Below are 27,987 nucleotides of genomic sequence, written 5' to 3'. Positions count from 1 at the left end.
AGCACTTACAGTTGTTTCTTAATAGTTTTAATAATACTAATTTTTGCATTTAACTCTTACAGATTTTTAATCCAATTTTATGTGTAAAGTCAAAATTTAATTACTTGGAAACCAGTTCTGATTTTGACAGTAAAGAATTCTTGGAGTCTGTTGGTGTATTTCTTTTATCAGCAGCTTCATACAGAAGAGAACAGGAGGCTTTGTTGCTATTCTGCTTCAGGTTTCACCTTCTTCCACCCTTGCCTCCAGACCTTTTCCTGAGAAAGGAAATAAAGGATGTTGTTATGGTCATAGGAGCAAAAATGAATATGATTGTTGAGAGAGAAATACACATAAAGGAAGTGGAAGGTGAAAGGATGATCAGTGAAATGGGGTGTATGTGAAAGCAAGAGAAGGTTCAGTAATTGAAATGACATTTCTGACTATTGGCTTTTAATTTTTCAATGTTATTGTATGTTTAATAGCATAGATTGACCAAGTGAGACTTAAAAATTTCAAATTTTAGCATTTAAAGTTTTGTGTTCTAATATGAAGTACCATATTCCATTGTTTCTCAAATGCACATTTTTTTTCATATTTTAATATCTCTGAAATTAGGCTGCATATTCATAGTTGAATTAGCAAGGGTTTTTTTTTTTTTTCCCCTAAATGAACCGTAAAGTAACAGTGTGTCTCACAGTGCCATCTTAGGTTTATACACTCTGTAAATTTTAGAATTATTTTTAAAAGTCATTTTTAACTAAGTATAGTTCACACTAGGGAAATTATTCCCAAGTCTTACCCTAAAAATAAAAATTTGTGAGTTAATACTATTTTTAGGTTAAAATTATTCTCAAATAACATACGGCAATTTTAAACTCCATCTTAGAGGATCTGAAAAAGTGTATAAAAGTTAATATTTATTGAAAGCTTTTAGTTAATTCGTAATCAAGTAATTCAAAAGAGATTACTTTTTAAATTAAAGCACTATATAGATTGTTAATGTCTATTGTTGCCTTTTTATATAGTAGTATCTTTTTAAAATAAGGAACTCGTAAACTGCAATTTCTTTAAAAACAATGGGTAAGAATGATTTTGTCTTTTACCCTTCATAATTTTAAATTGTCACCCGACTTGGAATATAACTATTTTCTATCAACAAAGTAATCTTGAGTTAATAGGTTCTTTCTGAGATTCTTCTAATTATTGAACTTAGAGAAAAATTAAAATTAACTGGAAAAGGGGGCAAAATAAATTGAAAATGGTTATAACACACTAGGTGAAAGAGATTAAAGAAGAACTGTAGTACAGGCTAAAGCTAAGGTAGAAAATTAATTCTTCAGAAATTAAGACTATAAGATTGTAAGAATAATAGAATAATAAACATCAAGGTGGTGATTAAAATAAGCAAAGTAGAAATGTTGGGTTAAATTTTATTTTTTAAAAGGGAAGAGCCTGATTTTTTAAAATTCAAAGTGAACAAAAGTAAATTTTATTCATTCAGTGTGTATTTATTGAGCGCCTACTGTGTAATAGGTAATATAAACTTCTGGGCTTTGTATCATATTCTCATACAGTTCACTCACCAGACATGGAAACCCTACATTTACCCTAGTTCTCCACCCTGCTTATATGCAAACTGCATGTGTGCACGCACTCTCACGTATTCACATGCAAACACATTTGCGCATGGGACTAAATAGGCCACAGGACTAAAGAAGTCCTTAGGGCTTCAGCTTGCATTGCCTGGGCCTCAAATGTGATTCAGGCCATTTGCAGGAGGCATTGTCATTATCACACCTGTGTTATAAATGAAGCTCCAAGCATTCCAGATACAACCTCTACTTTTGGATTTAATGAAAAGATTAGTTTTATCACAACAGTCTCCCCTCTTGCTAACTAACAACCTATAACTTGAGTACCATCTTTCACAGGGGAAGTAATGTATCACTGTACTCCTTATTCTTTATGTTAAGTCTCTAGGATTTGGGATTTTTATTATGCTAGTAGGTACATATTGCTTTGTTGAGTTGTTCATAACATTCTTTCACATGAAGTCAATCCACAGATATTTATTGTACATTTACATATACCAAGTACAGTGCTGTACATTTTTTAGGAAGACGGCACTGTCATTTCAAACTTTATTATAGTTGGTCTTTAATAATCTCTTTAAAGTGTTTGTAGAATCAGTAACTAGTGTTGTTTCTTACTATTTAGATGGAAGTGAAAATGTGACAGGATTGGACCTTTCAGATTTTCCAGCATTAGCAGACCGAAACAGAAGGGAAGGAAGTGGTAACCCAACTCCATTAATAAACCCTCTGGCTGGAAGAGCTCCTTATGGTAATTAATTAAACTTCTTAATGATGGCCAGTGAAAACTTTCTATTGCACACACACATATATACGTATGTATATGCATGTACATGCACGTGTGTGTACACACTTGTATTTATGTGTTTTCTAATCAGTAGTGTAATTTTGTCAAAGTTGATAAATGCAAAGTGCGTTTTCCTCCCAGAATACCATGATAGGAAAGTTAAATGGGAAAACTTAATTTGTATAGAAACCCCAAAAGGAAGTCTTCATTGGTATTCAGAAGTTATTTCCTTCTGGCATTTCTGCCTTAATACACATTAATAATTATTCTATGGTCTGCCTTTTCTCAATTCATCACATATTTTTAAAAGAATACATTCCCACATTCCTAGTGATTAATAATAACTAACCGTAAATTGACAATTTTTTCTAAGCCAGTTTCTCAACCTCCACACTACTGACATTTGAGTAGATACTTTCTTGTAAATGGGGGGCTATCCTGTGTATTATAGAATGTTTAGCAACATCCTGGGCCTCTGCCCACTGGATGCCAATAGCACTGCAAACCCCCACCCCCTCCCCCCGCCCCCCATTGTGACAACCACAGATCTCTCCAGATTGACAGATGTCTCATAGGGGAAAAAATCGCCTCCTGTTGAGAACTGCTCATATATCATGTATAGTGTATGTAGACTCTTGGTCACCATTAGTACCCCATTTCACTGTCATTAATAAATAAGAGATTTGACTAATAGAGGCTAAATGAACTAGACATGAAAACTGTGTAACAGCAATGTAACCGTGTTCTTTTCATCCTTTGTACATACTTGTTTCCTTTTGGTAGAATCTGATAAAGACCAGTAGCAGAAATAATGAACTTCGAGCATTTCGTCACTTTTCTAAGATAACTGCTTTTCCCATTTTCAACCGAGAGGGATTTCTGTGCTTTTCAGAATATGAATACAAATAATAATATGTGAAGAAGGGAAAAATTTATTATGCACATTCAAGAGTTTCCGAATTAGCCTTCCCCCCCAAAAAAAAACCAAAAATGATCTGCCCTGGAAGTTGAGTACCTAGCTACTTGATTCTCAGTTCAGACTCTAATGTTTTTAACCTTTCCTCATAGGTCCATTTTTTCATCCCTTTAATCATTCCCGTTGCTCTCCTTGGACCATCTCTAGTTTCTCCATATCCTTCTTGAATTGTGGAGCCCCAAACTGGATATTGTTCTCCAATAAGGGCCTGACTAATGCCAAGTATAGTGGGAGGATTACTTCCCAGTTCTTGCATATTTTACATCTATTACATGGAGTCCAAGAAAATCTGAAATAATATGGAGTTGTTTTATAATTGATTGCAATTTGCTCACCCTGTAAGTCACTTTCAAGTAGAATACTGACATGTTCTTTAAAATTTATGTTGTTCTTTTGTGTTTGACAATTAACTGGTATTTATAGTAACTAGTCAAATATTTAAAGCAAGCTTTTAAACCAAAAATTTTAATAATTATTAGCAATGTCAAATTATGTTTTTTCAGTGCATATATATATATGACATTAGATTAGAATTATAGGATTACCATTTATTTCCCTTGTATTATTTTGTATATTGTGTTATTAATACATGAGAATTTAGTTATTCACTGTTATCCAGAATACCAGAATATTTTTTGAAGTGTGCTTTCATAGTGTAATTTAAAAATCCTTTTGGTACATTATCATGAGGAAAGTTAACTTTTTATAATTTGTAGCCAAATGTCATAAATATCAATTGCAATTCTCTGGATTATTTTTATTACATAGTTGGGATGGTAACAAAACCAGCAAATGAGCAATCCCAGGATTTCTCAATACACAATGAAGATTTTCCAGCATTACCTGGTTCCAGTTATAAAGATCCAACATCAAGTAATGATGACAGTAAATCTGTAAGTAACCAAGAATTATGTGTGCAAGTTATATAGTTCTTTTCCCTTCAGATTTCTCCTATATTAAGTTTTATGGACTATATTAAGGACTTATTAAATACTATTACAAAATTGTTTATCTTGAATATCTGTAATAATCTAACTTCTGAAGAATGTGGAAAACCTTTATAACTTAGAAGATAGCCTATTTTTTTCCTATTTCATATAGGTTTGCAAATTTCTGTTGAACTTCTCAGAGTTAATTTAGACTTTTATTGTAGTCCCTGTCAGCTGGATCCCATGAAGTTTGATATTATAGCCTTCTAAGGAGCTGTGTTTTTCTTGAGTAAGTTCTCTCATTGAAGAATCTTTATACACATTTTTATTCCTGTGTTGACTCAGCCAACTCAGCTTCCTCTTTCTGACTTAACAAATGTGTTTACTTCTTCCACATTTCACTGAAAATAGCTTTTTTTGTGTGTGATGGGACTTGTATATTAAATAATTGATAAAAGAAGATTATTGGGTAAGAATTAAAATAAATATGAATTTTGAAGCTCATGTATTCTAACTTATATTGGAGGTTTTTATGGTGATATTTTAGGTAATGTACTATATTTAGTCTGTCTTCTAAATGAAACTATTGAGGAGTGTAACTTCAAGTGTATCCCAAAACGATAAGTTCTAAGATAGAGGAGATAGGTTTTTTTTCTGTGACTGAAAATCTGAGATAAAGAAGAATATTTTCCATATATTTCTTGTCCTTTAAATACTCAAACGTGTACAATGCAGAATTTATTTGTATACCATGGCACAGTTGTAGAAACAAAAAATTCATGTATAACTTGAAAAACAGGTAATAATTTACTACCAACTTAAATATAATAAAAATTGAATAGAAAAGTACTAATATATGAACTTGAAATTTTTACACTTAACAAATTTTAATGTCACATTTAATTTTTTCATATTAGAATTTGAATACATCTGGCAAGACAACTTCAAGTACAGATGGACCCAAATTCCCTGGAGATAAAAGTTCAACAACACAAAATAATAACCAGCAGAAAAAAGGGATCCAGGTGTTACCTGATGGTGGGACTCCATAAAATGTATCAAAGATATTATAGAATTAATTTTTTTTTACTTTTTCCTCAACGATAAAAATGACTATGTTTTTCTTATCCAGGTCGGGTTACTAACATTCCCCAAGGGATGGTGACGGACCAATTTGGAATGATTGGCCTGTTAACGTTTATCAGGGCAGCAGAGACAGACCCAGGAATGGTACATCTTGCATTAGGAAGTGACTTAACAACATTAGGCCTCAACCTGAACTCTCCTGAGTAAGTTTTCTTCTTTTCTCCTACATTTATGTATAATACTTCCCTGCAGTTTTTAATTTCATGTCTTCAAATTATATCATCTACTGCCACTCATTGTTGCTGGTATCTACTGAGTCTTTGGGTCATTCCCTCTTATATTAGCTCCTGGATCACTCTCACTTTATAGTAGTATTACTCTTATAATTTGGTAGTTTCAGTATACATATTTTCCTAGATTCTGAAATCCCAGCTTCTTGAATTTCTCACCTCCAAGAATCTTACCCTTCCTCATACCTCAGCTGCTCAGTTCTTTAGTCATCCCTTTGACTTTGTCATTTTTGGTAACCTCAGTTTCTCTGTAAGATTGCTCTGCCATGTCACTTCCTGTTTTCCATTTCTCTCCCTCTACTTCTGACTCCTGTAATCATTAGATTCCATTGGGAACGTCATCCCATTGATTCTTCTACCTTTTTACTATTCCTTAGCATTCCTGTTTCTCTTCCCCTTCAATGAACTCACTTCCTTCTTCTCCAGTTAAATTCTATGGTCATTCTTGTCTCTTCAGACTTGTCTCTTCAAACCCCTAATACCTTTTCACCTGTGCTTACTGTCAAATGGTAACCTTGCTTTTTATCTCTACTTTACTAAGAAAGATGGGAGCAATCAGAAGAAGAGTGTCAGCATAGTCCTGCCACGAAATCAGTCACCTACAGCCATCTGCACCTACCTTACTCTTGTCTTCCACCCTGTTGCCATAGTTGATCCATGCTTTCTACTTGAATCTACTTTGAAAACTCAAAAAAAGATATGGATCTAACAATTTTCTGCACTTTGTTGGATCGTTTCCATCAGCCTACAGATATGCTGTTACCTCTCCCATGTTAACAGATAACTTCTCTTGGTCCAGCTTATTCTATAAGTTTTGCCCCCCCCCCCCCCATTTCTTTATTCTCCTTTGAAGCAAAACTCTTCAAAAGAGCCAGATCTGTATCTTCTATTTGTCCTATTCTCTGTTAAACCCATTTCAGTTAGGATTTTGCCCTCAGCACTTTACTAAAACTGCTTTCTTCAGAGTCATCAAATGACCTCTGTGTCATTAAATTCAATGGTCACTTCTGAGAACTTCTCCTTAACCAATCAGTAACGTCTGACATAGGGGAATCATTGCTGCATTATTTCTCGCTTTTTTGGGGCAGGGGGTGGGGGCAGGCGGGGTGCGCAGAGCTGTAAGGCTTGTGGGATCTTAGCTGCCCAAACAGGGATCGAACCTGAGGCCCAGCAGTGAGAGCACCAAGTCCTAACCACTGGACCACCAAGGAATTCCCTGTTTCTCACTACTTTTAACTGCTCCCACCTTGGTTTGAATCACCATATACTCTTGCCTGGATTACTCCATTAGCCAATCATCAGATGTCCCTGCTTCTCCTTTTGTCTCTTATAATCTTTTGTTCATATGGCAGCCAGGACAATCCTTGTTTTAATAAGTTCATTCTCTGCTCAATACACAGGAAAGTTTTGCAGTTTTATTATGATTAGAAACCCAGAATCTTGATAGGCCTACTAATCTGTACAGGCATGATCGGTCTCTCCTCTACCTACACCTCAGTAGCTTCTCCCTTTGTTCACACTGTTCCAGCTTCACTGGCCTTCTTGCTTTACATCAAACATGTCCGTCATAACTTTGCATTAGTTGCTGTAGCAGGTCCCTCTGACTAGAGTGGTCTTCTGCCAGATAACTAATATGGTTATCTCCCTCATATCCTTCAAACGTGACCTAAACAAGCCCTAACCTGACTACTCTATTGAATTACGCAACTAATCTTCCCTCCCTACCCCACCACTAACATGGAATATTATTTATGTACTATGTAAATGGTTTTTGTCTGCCTCCCTCCTAACCCACCATCTTCAAACAGAAAGTAAGTTTTGTGTTATCAGTAATCTTTACTTGCTGATGTATAAGCACCTAGTGCCAGGCATGTAATAATAGACACTCAGTAAATGTTTGCTGCATTTGAACTTCTGTTTTTAATAATTACTGATTTTTTTTTCTGGCCATGTAAATGGGAAAGTAATTTTGCTTGGGGGCATAGAATTAATGGATTTAAAGCATTCTGAGTTGAAGTAATGATTTATATATAGATATGTGAGTGTATGTATGTATTTTTTTTAACCTTGTTTGTTTTCTGCTGTATAAGTCATAGTAAAACCAAGAAAAGAAATTGGAAGTTTAAAGATGCTCATTTTACATTTGAAATCATTGTTTTTCCTGATTTCCTGAAATAAAATTAGAAATCTCTTTTTCTACTTTGGACTTCAGAATGGTTTTTTTCCCCCTTATTCAGAAATCTCTACCCCAAATTTGCATCACCCTGGGCATCTTCACCTTGTCGACCTCAAGACATAGGTAGGAGAATCTATTTTGTTCAGACCTTTAAAAATATATTTGTAACTGAGAATCAGTTAATAAGGCTTTTTTCATTTTATTATCCAGACTTCCATGTTCCATCTGAGTACTTAACGAACATTCACATTAGGGATAAGGTGAGTGTAGTTTATTATTCTACTCAGTCAGCATGAATTTATCTATTTTCAGGTGCTTTTTTTCAGTTCAGACAGCATAATATTTTTGAAATAATTAGCAGTGGTCTCAGGGGTATGCTTTTGTATGTCCATTCAGTTATATGTAACAGTTTAATTTCTATTTTTGTTTATAATCCTATGTTTTGATGAGGTCTGGGCTATATTTTAAAAATATTTTTGAAACAATGTTAGGACCAGTAAAATCTTTCTTATAGTTATTAATAATAGGATGCAATCATAACCACAGTTTATGGGAATAAAGTAACTTGGAAAATATGATAAATTTCCTTCTGATATTCTCATTTTATCAGTAAGATTTTTCTTTAACAAATATTATAGGTACAGTGTTTTTAATGAAAAAATATATTTTAAAACTATTTATAATCTTTGACTTTTTTCTGTAATTTTTTTCTATTTTTTAACTACCTAAATTTCTACTTATAAAATCACTATTAAATTAGAACTTTAATTTTTTTTTTTTTTAATTCTAAGAAAGAAAACAACACTTTTGCTTTAGGGAAAGAGCTGAGAGTTCAGTTGTTAGAATGGTATTTCGATTTTGGTCATGTGAAAGGATAGATACACTTTGTTAAAAATTTTATATTTGTGTTATACACATATATAAATACGTATAATATACATATATATATAAATGACTGTTCTGCATCTGTACTGCCTTTGTGTAGTCAAATGGGTGTTGATGTTGCGGACAGGCAAGTAAAAGAGATATACTTAGTTCTCAATGTTTCTTTTAATACTTGAGTAGATGGGAGATAAGAAGGATGGGAGATAAGAAGTGCGGGAGAGAGCTGGTTTTTTCTGTCTGGATTGTGTGATTTGCTGCCACCTCCACTATAGCACTAATTTTTTGCTCCAATTACCTGAGGGTTTCAGAACCTTTTCTTATGCCAATTTAAGAAATAATAAATAGAAGAATGAGTCACATTCAAGACTATTGCCTGCATGGGGATAATATGAATGGAGAAGAAAATAACATTCAGAGAATGTGTAACAACAGTTAAACATTTAAATACAGGACTAAGTAAAGACATAAAATGTTTTCACTTCAGTGAGCTTTTAATGAAGATTTATCTTAATGTGAGAATTAGAGACTATTGAACATGTGTTTGATAGTTTGGTATGCAGTTATGTTTCTGCTTTGTGGAGCGACATGTAAAGCAGTCATCTTTTAGTCATCCATTTAAACAAAGTAAAGAACTACCTCTGATTTTTGTACTTAGCTATGATTTGTTAAAAGTCATAATCGATTTGGGAATCACTGTCAGATGTAGATTCAGTTACTACTTCTTTTATTTAAGTCTTCTATGTATCAGGCACTCTACAAGGTGCATTCACATTATCACTTAAATTCATTTACGTTTTTAGTAATCCTTATAGATATCATTGACTACATTTTATAATTGAAAGTTCAGAGACATTAAATACCTTGGATATGGTCATATTATATTAGTAAGTAATGAAACTAGGACTTGACTGTAAATCCTGCATTTCTGAGCACAGTGTTCCACTGTTATTGCCACATTGAGTGTTAATAAACACCTTGAGTAAGACAGCGTTAGGTCTTGCTTAGAACTTTTTATTTAGCTTTTCTCCCCCTATTAGTACATAAAATAGTTTTACCAGAGATAATTATTAAATGACTTTAGTCATTTAAATGATGAAACTCCACTTTAGAATTATATAGTTACCTTTGTAATCATGTAATAATAGTTACCTGCTACAAAGAGGGGTTTCTGTTTTATCTTTCCATTTTTACTTTACTGGAATCAATTACGTTAGGATTTTCAAACTCATTTTACATTTCAGAATAATTTATTTCTTTTCCAGCTGGCTGCAATAAAACTTGGCCGATACGGAGAAGACCTTCTCTTCTATCTCTACTACATGAATGGAGGAGACGTGTTACAACTTTTAGCTGCAGTAGAGCTGTATGTTCAAAGTATTTTTAAAAACTTTTGTATTATAGTGGACCCTGTTTATTCTAAAGGCTTCATTTTTTAAATGATGTTGGCTGTAGTTTTTGTCTTTGTTTTTAAAGTAGAAATATTTTTTCATCAAGAAATTTAAGTTTATTTTTACATTTAGTAAAATTAATTTAGATTGAAACCTTATATTACCATGTCTTCATAATCACTGTATACATAAAAACAATTTCAAATTTAAATAACCCTAAATTTGTAAGAAGACAGAATCAACTTGATTCATGGATTTGGTGAATCTGATTTTTATAAATATGAACTATAAGATATGGTTCATAACTGGCTCATTTTACTCTTTTTGGAACCACGTATGTTAAGGACAGTGAAAGTCATCATTTAATAAATATTTATTGAGTATTATATGGAGCAGGCACTGTGCATATTTCTTGTGTGTTTTGAAGTATTGATACAGTCCACATTAATTATCAGAAGCCTATTGGCCAACTTAAATAAATTAGTGTTAAGAAATTGGTCAATTGAATACATTGTTTTTCTGAGCATTTCTTTTTTTACCTAATGCTCTAAGAATAAAAATTTTGTGTCATTTTTTATATGTCCAGTTGGTAACATTTTGTTACCAATAGACTATTCTATTAATCATGTTTACTATAAAGTGAATTGTTACTGAAAACTTATAACGTGATGATTGGGAGACCTTTTTATAGATTTAAGTATTTTATAATATTCCTAATAACATTTCTATAAATGGCCTTGGATCAGATACTTTAAAATGTAAAATTCACTGTGTTGATAATAAATTGTTTTTTATTTCTCAGTTGAGAATTTGGTTTTTTCCATGTTTTCCCTCATTTTTGTAAGATAGCAGTTGTTACCTGTTCCCTTTAATTTATTCGTAAGTAAATAAATTCATCAATCATTCATTCATCCATCACTGGCAGTTCTGTCTCATATTTATGTCTAAAAATATATGAGCATATATAAAATATATGTCTAAAATAACCCCTCATTGTATCAATAGGAAGGTACTTGTTTGCATAGAGGTTTGTTCTGCTAGAGAAGTTTTTTGCAGTATATTTACCTTCTTTGGATGTTACGTTCCTATTTTACAAGTGCTATGAATTCTCATTGATTCTTGCATGAATCTAATGGATATCCTTTTGGCTTTTAAGAATTTAGGATCAATGAGATTTGAATAAAAAAGTAATACATTCATTAAGAATTTTCAAAATGAATTTTTTTATTTTCAATAGTTACAAATTTTATGTGAATTTAAGTAGTTAATTCAAATAGGCTTTGTAGTTTCTTACAAAATAATACAAATAGTTGGAGTTTTTGTTTTAATAGATATCTCAATTTCTATTGACTATTAAGATCAAGAAAGAAGTGAAGTTTCTGGAACACTGTATCTTTATTTGGTCTGCCAGAGTTTTTATCACATTGCTCATAGGGCTTTTAAGATCTTGTTTTGTTTGCATAAAAAAATTCTCAAGTTAAATAAAGATGTGTGTGTTAATTAAAGTGTGTGGTTTTTGGACAAATTAAGAAAGTCTTTTTCTATATTTATTTTACTAGGTTGTATTTAATAACAATGAAAATCAGGGTAAAGAAGCTTCAATATTTATGTATTTTATGAGTGGCTGTTTTCTGAAAAGTGTTTTACAAAATGTAGAAAATGTTTGATGTGAGCCACATGAAAAAATTAATTGTCTTTTTCTCTTAAAAATTGAAGTTTTAACCGTGATTGGAGATACCACAAAGAAGAGCGAGTATGGATTACCAGGGCACCAGGCATGGAGCCAACAATGAAAACCAATACATATGAGAGGGGAACATATTACTTCTTTGACTGTCTTAACTGGAGGAAAGTAGCTAAGGTATATTTTTTTCCATGTGCAAATGTGTAAATGTATAAATCTAGATTTTAAAAAGAAGTGTCCTCTTTAATCTGTTTATATGTACCAATACATCCATTCCAATAATGTGCCAGATATTTGCTGAGTCTTTTGTCTCCACCCCCTTGGCTTGATTTAAACTCTCAAAGACTATCTGGAAATAGTTCGTTTCGCCTGTAGTTTAGGAAAATGATTGAACTTGGTAAGAATTTTGTAATTTTTCACAAGCCTTGGTAACACTTTAAATATTTTTGTGTCTACTCAGTTGTAAAATAAAGATACCCTCTTGCAATCCCGGTCATGTATTCTTATATTATTATTATTTTAAATTAAGCAAATATGAGATTTTTCCTGAAACCAGTATGTAAATAGATATAGGCTTTTTAAACACTTGCACTCATTGCAGGAAATGTGCTTGAGTTTTTATTTGCAAGTGATATAAAGAAAGAAAATTGCAAGCTTTAATCATGACTATTCCTTTGACTTGTATGTTGAATATTGGGGGAAAGAGGCCATTGGAAAAAGTTGTTTTGATGTGCAACTTTTCCTCACAAAAACACCTTTCTAACTGCCCCATGTGCACAGTTTTCATCATTGTCATAGCATATTTCACATTTGTGTTTAGTGCCTTGTGTATGTACGTAGTCTACCTAGTAGAAAATATAACCCACATTATCTGATTTCATAACTCCAGGATTTCTCTGAATGCTTTTTCCATTGATTAAAAATCATTTCTTGATAGTTCATTGGATAATTTTTTAGTTGTACGTTAGGGTTTTTTGTTTTTAATCAGCTTTACTAAACTGATAAAAGAGTAAAACATTTTTAGAAGATAGTGTAAAATGCTTATCAGATAATTATTACAAAATTTTACATCACAAGAAGACTTCATATAAAACATTAAAAAGAAATAGAAAGGATGAGCCCAACAAAAAAGCCCAAGAGAAGACACGTACAAAAGGTGTTAAATCTTTTTTTTATTATTTTTGGGTGTTTCTCTAATGGTCAGTGTTGTTTCTTCTCAGATCAAGCCTGTATACCACCCTACACTGTGCTTGAGTTATTTTAATAATTGAAATTAATATACATCTTGACTTTAAAAGGGAGATCCATGACCTAACCTTTTAGTTAAATAGAAATAAGTAATTAATTACAAATAGCATACGGCACACTGAGTGTTACCTGTTCTTTAAGAAATGTAATTAAGTAGAAAACCTTAGTTTTTTGTATCAGGATTTGAATTTTAACTCTTGTTTCTGCTATTCATACTTTGACCTTGTACAAGTTTCCTTTCCATGCCTGCTTCCTTATCTTTTAAATCAAAGTGATGTTTGCCTCTAGATTATCATGTAGATTAGTTAATTGAGATTACACAGGCACACACTTACATGGAGTACAGTACTTGGCATGTATTGGGTATTTAATATAGGAGAGTGGTTGTGGTAGTTTGTTGCTGTTGTTTTTATCATCATCATCATTACAGCTTGTTACTGTTCTTCCAAGATGGAAAAATTCTGATTGTTGTTGGATTAGGTCAGTGGTTCTCAATCTTTAGCTTGCATCAGAATTACCTGGAGGCCATGTTAATACACAGATTGCAGGGCCATACCTCCATTGTTTCTGGTTCAGTAAGTCTGATGGAACCTAAGGATTTGCACTGCTAGCAGCTTCCCCCGTGATGCCGGTGATCATGCTGGTCTTTGTCTGGTGCCATAGTTTGAGAACCTCGTTCTGTAGGAGAGAAAGAATATCTTTGGAAGGGAAGAATTCTAACAGTAAATAACTGAAGTTATTTCTATTCAGTTGAAGCTTTTTGCTCAACATCATCATAAATTATTCCTAACATATGTGCAAAAAGAAATAGGTATTTGCAATAATAGATGTGTAATTTTAGTTGAATTTTAGTTTGATACTTGTGAAGAAATCAACCTATGTGAAAAAAATCAGTTTTCCAGAACTAAGTTCTCCCCATAAAGTTAATTATTCCAGAAACAACTTTACAGCAATAAGGCCCCTAATTTCCCATAAAAGCAATTCCTGAGTCAGGTAAGTGTCATTTTAAAGAAAATTATTTATGTGTGTGTGTGCACGTGCGTGCACACAAATTAACAGTTTTACCCAATTTTATCTGATGTCTCCTATGTACAGTTGGGCTTTTTGTCTTAACTCTCACCTTTAAAATTTTTAGCTGTGAAGTTGGAAAATAAAATTTGAGAAATATCATTATTAACCTATTTTTGAAAAATCTTAAGGTAATTTGCTAACCACTTGCACTGATACTCTTCAAAAGAATTATTTTCATAGTGATGAAAGCAAGCAGAAATACTGGTTTTTATCAAGTATTAATATACAGCTCACTTCTTTTGATTATATTTTAAAAATTCATGGACTTAAAACTTTGAAGTTGTGTTATATTCACAGAATAAACTTTTCACAAAGGCTTCTGAGTTTTTTGTTTTGTTTTTTAAGGATGTTTTGAGTGTTTTTCCAGAAATTGGATTAGGAATTAAGAAATTTAGTTCCATGAGTATGTTTATTAACAGACTTCATCAAACTACAGAAAATCCATAGACGTGTGATGTCCCAGGTCATAGTCCCCATCTGTGAAGTGGTTGTGGTTTATTACTCACAGGTAAAGAACATGCATTTATAGCTTCAGCTCATAAGAAGCCTTCAGTATGAATTAGCATTATAAATAGTAGCTTGATGTTATCATGGTATCATTGAAAAGTATTGACCTGATCTAGACTATAATCAGGTCTTTAATGACACCTGTTTGAGGTTCTTTCTTTCACTTTTGCAAATCATTGAATAAATTCAGAGAATTGAAGAACTGTAATTTTAAGTAAAGGATTAGATTATTTAAATCAGAAGTATTCCTTATCTCCTAAAAATTCTGTGAGTTCTAGGGTTCAACCCATTATTTATATAAAGATTTCCTATATGTCAGTAATGTATGTGCATAAAAATTTTGACACTGTGTTTACTTATTCTTCTCTTTTTGATAATCTTGATTTGTCAGCAGACTGTGTGGTCTGTCCTGTGTAACTTAGCTAAAATTATTCAATATCCCATTAATTTAAAAAATTTGTTATATATACTCTCAATGAGTAAGATTTTTGAAATAATTTTATCCACGGAGAATTTATAGGTGATAGAAGCTCCTCCCTATTATCAATAGCTTTCTCAAACTAAAGACTTAAGTTTCAGAATTCTTTCAGCCCGACTTCACCTTGTGGGTCCAGTACTGAATAGGACTTTATTTAATTATTTATTTATTTATTTTAATGTTAATTTTTATTGGAATAAACTTGATTTCCAGTGTCATCTTTGTTAGGTGTACAAAATCTTGTTCAGTTATACATATACATGTATGTATTCCACATCAGTGAATTTTCACATAGGAGTTATTCTACAGGGTTTGGTATGCCTCCCTTGCTGTAGAGTAAGGCCTTGTTGATAATCTCTTTTATATGTTGAATAGGATTTTTAATGCTTAGGGTTCTTTATCAATCAACCTGCCATAAATGTGATTTTTACCACCTAGAACTCTTTCTAGCCTTTAAACCATTAAACTGTGATCTAAAATATTTTTCCATTAAAGCAAATATATGCATGGACCTTCTAATACCAAATCTTTGAATATTTAAAAAATTTAAGTGTTCTGTTCCTAAAACAAATGAAGAAAATTTGTGCAGGCATTAATTACACACCCACTGGGAGCGTGGCAGCTCAGTAGTATTCTCAGTATTCAAGGCAGTAGTTAGTGATATACAAAACACACTTCTTGCCCCTACAGATTATACAAAGGTGTGTGTGTGTGGTGTGTGTGGTGTGTACATATAACATAAACATCTAAGAAAGATAGTATCAGTAATCAAAGTTAGGGAACAAAGAGATTGTAAGCTATATGTCTTAAGAAGAATAAAAATACATAGAAGACAAAAAAATGATTTAAAAAATGGGAGACAAAATTTGATCTATGTAATTTCTGAATCTCTGATATATATGGTCTTTGAGACTTTCTTAATTATCATATTAAAATATTTGTGTTCCCTAGGTTTAAACTGATCTTTTTTTTTTAGTATATAGTGGGGGCAGGGGGTGTGCATTGCACTCTAGTTTAGATTCTGATTATATAGTGTAGTTCACGAGTGCACAATGATGAGGACAGGACAATTGAACAAAATTTTAATTTCTATAACTTAGTGGAGTATATGATTTGTCAGTTACAAATAGACTTTTTACCCAGTAACTACACTTATTTTGGAACTAAAATTAGCCAATTTTAACAAAAGAATGATACAACAGGAAGATACTGTCTCTTCTAATTTAGATACTTATCTTCAGCCAGGCAATAAAATTCTTTTAAAGCCTAGATGGGGTAGAGAGAGGGAGAAGTGCCTACACAGTGCATCAGGGAGGCAGTGGTGATTGTGATGGTGATGCTGGTGTTTGCTAGCTTTTACTGATAAGCAGTAAGCTCTGTGCCTTAGTTATCTCTAAAGTGAACTTTTAAAAAGTCATCACAGTGTGTCTTCTTTATAAACGTTTGTCAGTGGACTGAATTGTTTCAACATTATTTTTGGATGGGGTGTAATTAAGTAGTTTTGGTTTTGGATCTTGGGATAAAAGTATTAAAAATAATGTGTTATACTAGAAAAATCATGGGCTTTGGTATCCTACAGGTCTGCATCCTAATCCTAGATCTGCCAGTTATTGTATGACTTGGGCAAGTTACTTGTGAGCCTCATTTTCCTCCAGTGCAAAAATGAAGATAATGATAATTTACAGAGTTATGAGAATAAAATTAGCTTTGTCTCTGGTTTTGACATATATTAGGCTTCTGATAAATTATACCTGCTATTTCTGTAATTGTTGTTATAATACCCTTAAATTGTAAATACTTGGTTTTATATCTCAAAATTTAATCATGACCTAGGTTTTCATTTAATAATGAAGTTTTCACTTAATAATGGAAACATCTACTGTGGAATTAATTTGAAGTAAGACAGATAAGGTAAAATATGTTCAGCCATGGAGCCAACATTACTTATTGGCTTTCCTTAGTACATAATGTTACATGGTTCATAATGTTTTAAATGGTATTAACTGAGATAGTTTGTGCTACTTGAATTCAGACTGTAGAATTAGTAATTTTAGAACCTCTAGCTTTTTGGATTTAAAAAGGTATGTTTTTTTGTTTTTTTAATATACAGAGTTATATTCTGCATCTCTCTTCTTGATCTTGGGGAAGTATCATAAAGAATTTGCTTCACCATTCCTAAATTTTAAAACTCTTGTAGTGTTTTAAAAGTTTGATTAAAATGAGCTGTGTATAGTTCATCTTAAAATGCGCCTGTAGCAGAACCACTGTCTAGGTTGGGGGTGGCAGTTAAATCTTTTCGGGGTTTTAGGTTTGTGAAATGGGAAGTCTGCAGATGTGTGAGTTTTGTTTCCCCTAGGTAATGAATTTAGAATAACTTTAATGATTGCTTTTTTTAAAAAACATGTCATAAGACAAATTGGAAAATCATTTATTTCTAAACTTTTTTCATGGGAAAAAAGTAAATTAAGTTTTATACTTCATTGAAAGTAGCTTTAAATATCCTATAATTTTCAGTGCTTTTTATTAGTGATATAGTAATTGCTCCCTTCAAACTTTTGTTTTTGAGCAGAAAAATGAGTAGAATTTGTGTTATAAAATAGATGTTCATGACTAGTCTCTGACTTTTATGCAGAAAGTCTACATTTTTTTACTTACCAGAAACTACAGCGTTATTTTTCTTCAAGCTGTAGTTTACTTAGGGGGAAAAAAAAAAGAGTTGTTATTATCTCTGTCTCTTCATTCTCATGCCTGTAGGTATTTTATTTGTTTATATAGTAAATAAAATATATTTTGACAAAAATCTGAAATCAGAGGGAGAAGAAATCATCTAAATTTTTAAATTTGATTTTATAGGAGTTCCATCTGGAATATGACAAATTAGAAGAACGGCCTCACCTGCCATCCACCTTCAACTACAACCCTGCTCAGCAAGCCTTCTAAAAAAAGACTTCCCTTTTCTTGGGGTATGGCTGTCTCAGCACAATACTCAACATAACTGCAGAACTGATGTGGCTCAGGCACCCTGGTTTTAATTCCTTGAGGATCTGGCAATTGGCTTACGCAAAGGGTCACCATTTGAGGTCCTGCCTTACTAATTATGTGCTGCCCAACAACTAAATTTGTAATTTGTTTTTCTCTAGTTTGAGCAGGGTCTGAATTTTTTCATTTATTTTCTTTTTTGCCAGCAGACAGACTTGGGTCTGTAAAGACAAGCAAGTACACTGACAAGAAGTTTACCATTTAGTTTCTAAAATGTAAAAAAGAAAACCCACAAAAGACAACAGAATTAGACCACAAAATTTACATTGTTCATTGTAGCACTATTGGTAATAAAATAACAAATGTTTGTGCATTTTTATGTGAAGATCCTTCTCGTATTTCATTTGGAAAGATGAGCAAGGTCTGCTTCCTTCATTTTACTTCCCCTTCTGTTTTTGAAAGGCAGTTTCGCCAAGCTTAACGCAAGAATATCTTGACTGTTTAGAAGAAAGATATTGCCACAATCTCTGGATGGTTTCCAGGGTTGTGTTATTACTGAGCTTCATCTTTCCAGAATGAGCAAAACACTGTCCAGTCTTTGTTACGATTTTGTAATAAATGTGTACATTTTTTTTAAATTTTTGGACATCACATGAATAAAGGTATGTATGTACGAATGTGTATATATTATATATATGACATCTATTTTGGAAAATGTTTGCCCTGCTGTACCTCATTTTTAGGAGGTGTGCATGGATGCAATATATGAAAATGGGACATTCTGGAACTGCTGGTCAGGGGACTTTGTCGCCCTGTGCACTAAAGGGCCAGATTTTCAGCAGCCAAGGACATCCATACCCAAGTGAATGTGATGGGACTTAAAGAAGTGAACTGAGACAATTCACTCTGGCTGTTTGAACAGCAGCGTTTCATAGGAAGAGAAAAAAAGATCAATCTTGTATTTTCTGACCACATAAAGGCTTCTTCTCTTTGTAATAAAGTAGAAAAGCTCTCCTCACTGCAGTGTTGACTTTGATTTGAAATTGTGAAATTATTTCATCAACACGAAAAAGAGAGAAAAAAATACCCTAAAGTTTTACAACTGAATGGTGTGACTGAACATTTTAAAATGTGGTCTTTTTTTCAGCTTTTGACAGGTCATTTAATAGAACCATATACCGTTTCACTTGTAGGTTTAAAATGTAAACATTCTCACTGTTAACCAAGTTCAGAACAGAGAAAACTATTTTTAAATGAATAATGGTAGCATTAGAAATAAAACTTCCTGAACACTCTTGAGACCCAATCAAAATACTTTGCTTTTGTGAAAAGTGTATAAGAAATTTCTTGATAGACCTTTGAGATATATCTTAAAGAAGTAATGTGTAAATTAAGGTAAGCCAAAGAGGAGGGGAGTAGACTTTCCCTTCAGTTTGCTTTCCTGGTTATTTCACATACAAGTTGATAGATCCTTTTCCATCTAAAGATAAACACTGTACTTAAAAATGTTTGAAGAGTGAAGATATGAAAGCAGAACTAGAGATAGAAGTAAAAAAAAAAAAAAAAAAGCAGTGAGTTTTGATTCAAGTTTTCATTTTTAACCTGTCTTTCTATGAAGAGTGAAAGGTTGTTGACATTTACCAAATCATGTTTGAAAATGAAACATTTATGACTTTACTGTATTTGTATATCAGGAATATAAAATGACTTAAGATTTACCTTTTTCTGTGTATTTTGAGATAGGAGAAACTGACAAAAATATCAGGATTTTTTCATCTTTAAACGAAAGCATCTCTTCTGTAGGAAAATGGCACTTATGTAATTCTGGTTTAACTTTTGTGCAAAAAAACTTCACAGAACACATAGCTAATTTGACATAAACAAGTTAAATCCAGAAATCAATTTCTTAAAAGAAAAAGAGGTTAGTTTTTTCATAATTTACTTTGTAAAATTTAACTTTTCTTACATAATCAAAAGAAACAGGTGGAAAGAAAAAAGAAAATGGAAGGGGATCTTTATTCTTGTGAGTATAAACATAAGAGTATAAAGTGTCACCACCATCATGATTAGTACTGTGTGAATGACTCAGAAAAACAATATAGCTCATCAAGTGGTTTGTTTTCAAGTCTCTAGTTGTTTAACTGCCATATGCAGAGTTTTAAATGCACGCTTTTTCAGTTTTCTGAATTCTTTTTACCCTGAATCATCAAAATGAGAAAACTCTTACATGTAAACCAACTTTTTAATAACTAAATTACCATATTCTTGATTTCAAATCCGAGTTTTAAAATTCTATTTGAAATCTTTAAAATACTATATTAAACTCTTTAATATAACACACTGTTATATTCCTTGGTTTTATAATTTTGTGGTTATATGGTACATGTATAGAAGTTGACCTAAAATAATATTTCAAATTTTCTTTATTAAATTCTCTTAATTTTTCCCTATATAACTAGTGACATGTACATTATGTTAAACAATTTTTGTGATTATTCTATAATTTGCTTCCTGGAAACAAAAGCTATTTAGTGGCAAAGGAAAGTCCTTTCAGCTGTTTATGTTCAAATATATTCTATATTTGTGGTGATACTATAACAAATTCCATCTTCAGGGATTTTTCACTGCACAGATAGTTTTTCCTTAGATATAACAAATTTAAATTAAGAACTGAATATTTATTTAAATTCTTACAGTATACAAACCATTTAACTGGTCTTTTTGCCACTGAACTCGGGACACAGTAGGTGCTTGATAAACACGTTGATTGAATGGTATAAATTAATAACTTCAATATGAAAATAAAATGTACAAATTAAAGCATTTGGCCTTGAAATAACTATTTTTTGCTTAGTTCCATTTTCCAAAGAATCTTTTTAAGCATTTTCAATTAATTTTCAAAACTTTCCAATTTTTCCCACTCTAGCCTTTCTAACTGATCCTTCCTCTGAATCCTTCTTCATTCCAAAACCACAGATTTTCAATTCTTTGGCATCTGAGCATGGCTGCAAAGGAGGACTCACTTATTTTAACTTAAATTTGCTTAATAGCATCAATTTTGCAAAGCAAGTTGCTGAAAACCTAAATGTTAATGTGTGTAAAAAAAAGGGGGATGGCCATCTTTAACATTCTTTTAAGCATGGTTTGTGTGGTTAACAAAGAAAATATAGGAATACCTAGCAATTGGTTCTATTAAAACCGTCTCTGGAAAATGAGATAAGCCAGACATACCTCATTTGTCTTTAAAACCTAGATCCTAATAGCATGTCACAAGGTTCTCTCCTTGCTGCTAGTGTTACTAGTGAATTAGATCATACCGTGAATAAATGACAAATCTAGGAGATGAAGCAAAATTGAAATCTAAATCTAACCCAGTAATTTTTTTTTCCTAAGTTACGTCAAATAGGACACATTGCACCAGGATAATTACTTAGTTTTGCACTTTGGTTGCTAAAAGAATAAAGGATGGTGGAACATATCATGGCTTAAGAGTGGTTCATGTTGTAGATCAATGTAAATTGTGATTTTATTGCCACAAATACTAATGTAATCTTCAACTATATTAACAAAAGCTCAGAACAAGGTAGGAAGTCTGCTGTATTTTAAGAGCTGCCATGATTCAGGAAGGCAGAAGAAAAGAATGTGGCATTCCTTCTAGCTCCCAAGCAACATACTAAGCGTTTTACATGCATTAATGTATTCTGTCTTCAGCATAGCATCATGAGGTAGGTTTTTGAGTATCCCCCATTATACATTAAAATATCATTTTAAAAAAACAGGAAAAAAGAATGTTTAGCATTAGAGAATAAACTTTGGAAACAACATCTGTCTTCAAATATCAAAGTCAAGAGCTGTCAGTGAAAGACAAATTTCATTTGTGTAACTGAAGGGCAGAACTACGACCAATAAGAAAGATTTCAGCACAGTATTAAAATGTAACAGGTAATTGAGATTTTGAAATTAGGTGGTTTGTAAGGCATTAAATTCAACCTCATACAACATAACTAAGGAGAGACTGGCTGGACAGTGTTGTGTGTATAAGGTAAGGAGTTGAACTGGATGACCTTGAGAGTTTCTGTCATTGATTGAAGAAGTGATTAAGTGGGATAATTACTGTATTTCAGCAAACCTAATTGCCAGCAATTTTAATGTGCACCATTATCACTAAGGAAAAAAAGTAGTTCAATTAAACTATGAGAGATCACCAACTACAAAATGCATAGCAATTTCAGATGTCATGCATGACATGAGTTGATGAGATGTAGCCCTTGGAGAAGAGACAACAGACAATTAAGGAAAGACATGACAGCTGTCTTCAAATATAAGAAAGTCTTAGATGAAGAAGAAGGCAAGTCTTAAACTAACAGGTGGAAGTTGAGACATTTTGGTTCTCTATATTAAAGTGCTATCCCATAGTATTATATGCTTCATGGAGTGAGGATTCCATCAACAAAAACATTCAAGCAGACTATCAGAATTGCTATTGAGAGGACTACCTTTTTAAGTAAAACATTGGATTTGATAGCTTCAGCTCTTTTAAGGTGTTGATACTCTTCTTGATCTGAAGTTGAAGAACATGATGTCATCTGGGCTAAAAATGACATGCCTAAAACTGACCTTGTATAAAATGTGCTCTCTGAGTCATAGATAAGATTTACTTTAAATTACCGTAACATCTTTGGAAAGGAATTTAATCAAAAAAGTAAAGACAATTTTACTCAACTTACCTCTTTTTTTGAACTTTGGAATCAATTATGGAATAGGAACACGAAATGTTAGTAAAGCACAGAAATAGTAAATCATATGTATGTGTATAGTCATCAGACTCGTAGGTATTTAGTTCTACATTTAAAGGAGAGAAAAGATAGTTTTTAAATTTTGAGGTAAATTTCAGCCTGAAATTATACATTGCATTAGTGTGCAATCTCCTGTTTGCTGTCACAGTAGTGATCACAAAAATCAGATTAAGCAATAGTCCTGTTTCTTATTCACAAAGAAAACTGATCATTAAATTTGATTATAAAAAGCTCAGTTTGGATTGAGACAGCTGCAGGAACTCACCAGAGTCAAAGTTATCCTTTAGTTAGGTAATTCTCAAACTTAACGTGCAGAAGAGTCAACCAGGAAACTTGTTAAAAATATATATATATATATATATTTTAGGCTCTTTATTGGAATATAATTGCTTTACTAAATATATATATTTTAGGCCTCATATTTACATACTCTGATTTTCGAATGTCTAGGGAGAGGCCAAGAATACAAAATTTAGTTAAGTTCCACAAGTCATTTCTGAAGTTAATGAACTACCAATTACACTTAAACTATACTTTGCCTACTGTATAAGTATTAACTAGAATAAAATCATAAAGGTGAAACCCAACTAAGCTGATCTTGGGATAATGCATTCCTGTGTATTGGGCATTTTTACTTGATACTTTTTACTGTATCAACCAGTGTTCTAGTGCAAAAATTACATTATTACAATAGTATTTATTAGAACAGAGTATTAGGAGAGCTAAGTCCATTTCCAAGTATAACACCACAAAGATGCTTTTTTTTTTTTTAAATCTTAGCTATTTCCTAGAGAGATTTTTGCTAGATCTTAGATTTCCGCTTCAATTTTTATGCATAAAAACTGCTAAGGGCAACTATGTGCATTATCAACTCTATGTCCATCAACTGAAAGTTTTCTTTAAATCCAGTCATCCTGTTGTGTAAATACTATGACCTGACAAGATCTTAATGATATATTTATCATAAGAATTCAATATTCAGTTTAAAAAGCTAATCATTTTTGGATGTCTGCCACAGTTTTCTCTGTCATTTAAATGACTTCTTGAAAATACACAATGATAGTCTTCATTGTCGTAATTTCCTGTCTCTGTTGAAAACCCAAATTACTGCATAGTCTAATAGCTTATGACCACCACTTGACACTTGCCAAAATACTTCAGCTAATAAACTACTTATCTTCTCTATAGCAAAACTAACTTTTCATTTCCAAGGCTGACAGGCTTCTACCACACCACAAATATATTTTGACATTTTTGTTAGAGGAGGTGAAATAAAATGCCCTATACCCCAAGTGGTAGTTCCTGTAGGCAACAACTGAGGATACTAGCTGAGGAAGACAAATTTTCACTATGAATCAGAGCTAGTCTCAATTTTCATAAACATGTCCTGAAGCATAATGTTCTAACATGCATTTGTATTTAGCCTAAGTAACATTTTGACCATATAATTAATTTTTTAATTAATTAATTTAATTAATTTTTAAAATTTTAACAAGTGATGTTTTTCTTCTAGACTAATCTCTAGTATATACTAAAGATAATTTTAGGGATAACACATGAGAGTTCTGTAAACATTCTGGGAAGAAATGCATCAGATTTCAAGAGTGTTATGATGTCAGCAAATGGCTGGGTGTACTTGGTTATTTTTAGGACCAGCTCAATGGATACTCATTTTTAATGAAAAAACTTTGAAACTGAACTTTGAAATGGATGATTATTCAAAAATATACAGCTCAATGAGAAAAAAATACATGCAGGAATGACATAAATAGTTTCATCCTTTGTATAAAAATAAAGATTTGGGGCAGCCAGAATGTTTTGAAGCTACCTTTAAATCTGTAACATACTGAACATTTATTTTAAGATGTAGTTTTAATTACCATATGTAACAGTTGCGTGAAAAATGGTCTGCCTTAAGAGAAAATTTGAGCTGTTAAATATTTCTCCTCTTAGGAGTCAGACATGTTTGATTTTTTATTTTTAATGTTTTAAGTAATTTATTAGCTTCAAATGGTTAGTATTCTTCAAATATAAAAGTTATATCCCTTTATTGAGTGAAAATTATACCTGTTTTTAAAAATAATTTTTTCAGCTTATTCTAAACAATTTAATATTTGAATACTAAATTAGTTGACTTGCACATCACTTTTTGGAATTCCAATTCTGTCTAATGAATATGAGCCAAAATCATTTTGCAGTGATATTGTTAATTAGTGAACAACAAAATCCACCACCCTAGAAGTGTTTGTAGGCTGGATAACATGGAAAAGAAAGGTGCAGACTTTTTGTTTCAGAGAATGTTTCCAACTTCAAATTATCTGTTTTTCTTAGCATTTTGGGGTAAGGATATGACCTTAGTTTTCTAAACCATATCAAAAGAAAATACTGAAGAAATTCAAGATTAGCATAAGAAGAAAAGGCCTAAGGACATGACAGTTGTCTTCCCACATCTGAAGTTTGTAAAGCAGATTATCATTTGTAAGGCAGACTATCTTTAACCTATGTAACACCAGAGGGCAGAATAGGATATTTACATGGATGTTATGGCAAGGCAGATTTCAATTTACAAGAAAGTACTACAACACCAGTTTTTAAAAGGTTCAAAAGTCATATGAGTAGCATTAGGAGTCAATGAATTTTTCATCAGTAGAAGTGTCCAAGCAAAAGCAAGTAAACTATTATTAGAAGTATTAGGTGATTCTGTGCATTAAAAGGAGGAAAGGTTTTTTTCTGCCCTAGAACTATTTAATGCCTTGTGTTAATATTTAATTGTTCCCTGTGTTTACTTCTACTTTGAATAGCTTGAGTTTCTAACAAGTCTCTCTGAAACCTAAATACTACACTTAATCTCCCTCTCCTGCATAAAACAGTATTACTTATATTTGCTATGCATCTAAAAAGGAGCTATTTTCAACACAAGTGTTTCAGAGTAAAATTAAACAGGAGGACCAGATTAAGTCATCAGCTTCTTCATTCTCTACCCACTACCCACCCCCCTTCATAGTCAGGTTTCACAATATGGATTTTGACCAAGTCTAACCATACTTGAATATATATAAGCACATTTTAAATCCATTTGTATTACCTACATTTCATTTTTATTAAATACAGAAATTCCTCAGAAATGGCATAGTATAGTAGGAAAAGAATGGGCCTTGTAATGTACCATGGTCAATACATGCGCAATCTTGGAAACGTTAATCTTGTTCCTCTTCATCTCACGGTAAGATTAAATTAGAGCATCTGCTTATAGTAGGTACTGATGTAGGTCCATTTCTCCAAAGACAAACACTCTCCCTGTTAGTCACTACTAGGAGGTGCTCTCCATATTTTGGAATTATTAAAAGACCTCTTAACAGGACTAGGTGCTCTTAGAGAGTAATACCCAAGTCTTTAAAGAACATGGGAAGAACAAAATCAACTTGGGATAAAAATCAAGAAAAGTTAAAACTATCTTCTAGTCTAAACCTTTTGTATGGCGAGGAGGAAACACTAAGAAACATCAATTATGTCAGACTGTTTACTCTTAATGTTAAGACCAAAATTTCTTAGCTTCTTGCCTTCTAATTTCAAAGCTGATTTCCCTTTTACTACATACATGTAGTCACTTCCATTAACATGAAAGACTGACAGGTGGCAAGAATTTAGGAAATCCAGCCAGCACTTCCAGTACAGTATTATGAATTTATTAATATGAAGTGATTATCTGTGCTTTTTGTTTTACAACTGCAAAGATAAAGGCTGTATGCAAACAAATTTCAACGTTGAAAAATTATTTTTAATAATCATTCTTTACTATTTCAAACAAAACACAAAGTCTTTGGGAGCTTTCTTCCCTGCTTGATATTTAACCAGGTAATATTTAAGATCCCTTCCTGTTCTAATATGGTTATAAATATCTAGAAATAGTTAAGTAGTGTTCTGAATGATAAGTATATGCTCAATATAATAGGTAAAGTTTATGGACAGGAAAAAATAAAAGTAATTAGAAAAAGATAGTGGCCACATAGGAAATTTATTTCAAATGTAAAATTCTGACGCTAGTAACAAATATTTAACATTCACAATGAAGCCTGGGAAGAAAGTTAATATCAGCAAGCTGGAAATATCAGTACAACTTTAAGCATTTTTTAAGTTAAGACCAAATAAAAAGGAAACAATTTTCTGTAACAATAAAATCTAAAGTTATATAAGCTAAATGAAGAAGAAAAGATAATTTTGTTTACTTTTTGTTGTTGGATCACTCATGCTTTCATTCATATTTATTCTTATCAGTTGCAAATATCTAACAGCTATCCAGCATGTGATTTTTAATGTGAGAAAAGGTGATGATACAATATTAATTTTCTCCCCTATATATTTTAGCTATCCAAGTGTATAGTAGCAGTTTGTTATTGAAAAATTTCACAATGTGCCAATTTTTAAAACCATGTATAAATATTTTCCCAATATATTGCAAATTCCCTTCTATTCCTAGGATAAGAAAGCCCTACTTATGATCATTCTTTTTAGAATCTTTTAATAAAAGTATATATACATATGAAATTGTATATTGCAACTTTAAGATCAGTCACAGGACTTCTTGAAGAATACTGATCATGAGAACAAACTATAAATAACAATGGTTTTAATGTCCTTGTTTAGATAGGTTTTATTTTTCTTTTAAAAAGCACTTCACCAAGGCTTGGCGATGATTCTCCTGAAAACATTGCTGTAGACAATGAAGTACATCAAATAAGTCAGTCTGATTCTGAGTATTGCAGATTTAATCTTAATTTTAATTGGTGGACAACTATGCAAAGAAAGGACTAGGGCTTTTTCTTTTTTTCTTTTCCTTTCTTTTTTCCCTTTTTTTTTTTTCTTTCTTTCTTTTTTTATTCTTCCATGTGCTGCCTCTGCCCTCCACAGGAAACAAGATGCTCAGTGACCTCAGAGCTTAGCATCTCTGATGTCCCAAGGATTCTCACTACTGTTCTAACTTAAAAGAGTCAATGGTGACCTGTTTTCAGAAACTGAGGGGCTGACATACTCAACCTTCCTTGGAAATGTGAAAAGGCAGCCCCACCTCTAATAAATGAAACTGATAACAAACAGTGTTTTTTAATTTTTTTTTTCAAACACAGTGTTTCATTA

The 27,987-nt window shown here is 32.2% G+C and overlaps 1 protein-coding gene across 8 annotated transcripts in view; it reads left to right on the top strand.

The window, feature by feature from the left end:
• Positions 1-18,731, top strand: part of CNOT2 (CCR4-NOT transcription complex subunit 2) — a 112,623-nt gene extending 93,892 nt beyond the window's left edge. For all 8 annotated transcript variants that reach the window (XM_057743461.1, XM_057743460.1, XM_057743464.1 and 5 more), the window contains 9 exons: positions 2,200-2,325; positions 4,106-4,230; positions 5,184-5,304; positions 5,399-5,555; positions 7,880-7,941; positions 8,029-8,078; positions 9,966-10,066; positions 11,808-11,952; positions 17,933-18,731. In XM_057743461.1, the coding sequence (XP_057599444.1) occupies positions 2,200-2,325; positions 4,106-4,230; positions 5,184-5,304; positions 5,399-5,555; positions 7,880-7,941; positions 8,029-8,078; positions 9,966-10,066; positions 11,808-11,952; positions 17,933-18,019 (974 nt within the window). In that variant the 3' untranslated portion in view covers positions 18,020-18,731. The remainder of the gene's footprint in view (positions 1-2,199; positions 2,326-4,105; positions 4,231-5,183; positions 5,305-5,398; positions 5,556-7,879; positions 7,942-8,028; positions 8,079-9,965; positions 10,067-11,807; positions 11,953-17,932) is intronic.
• The last annotated feature ends 9,256 nt before the right edge of the window (positions 18,732-27,987 follow it).

Source organism: Hippopotamus amphibius, chromosome 7 (genome assembly GCF_030028045.1).
Source record: "Hippopotamus amphibius kiboko isolate mHipAmp2 chromosome 7, mHipAmp2.hap2, whole genome shotgun sequence".
NCBI lineage: Eukaryota > Metazoa > Chordata > Mammalia > Artiodactyla > Hippopotamidae > Hippopotamus > Hippopotamus amphibius.
The sequence above is the reverse complement of the archived record's forward strand: the minus strand, read 5'-3'. Positions and strand labels throughout refer to the sequence as shown.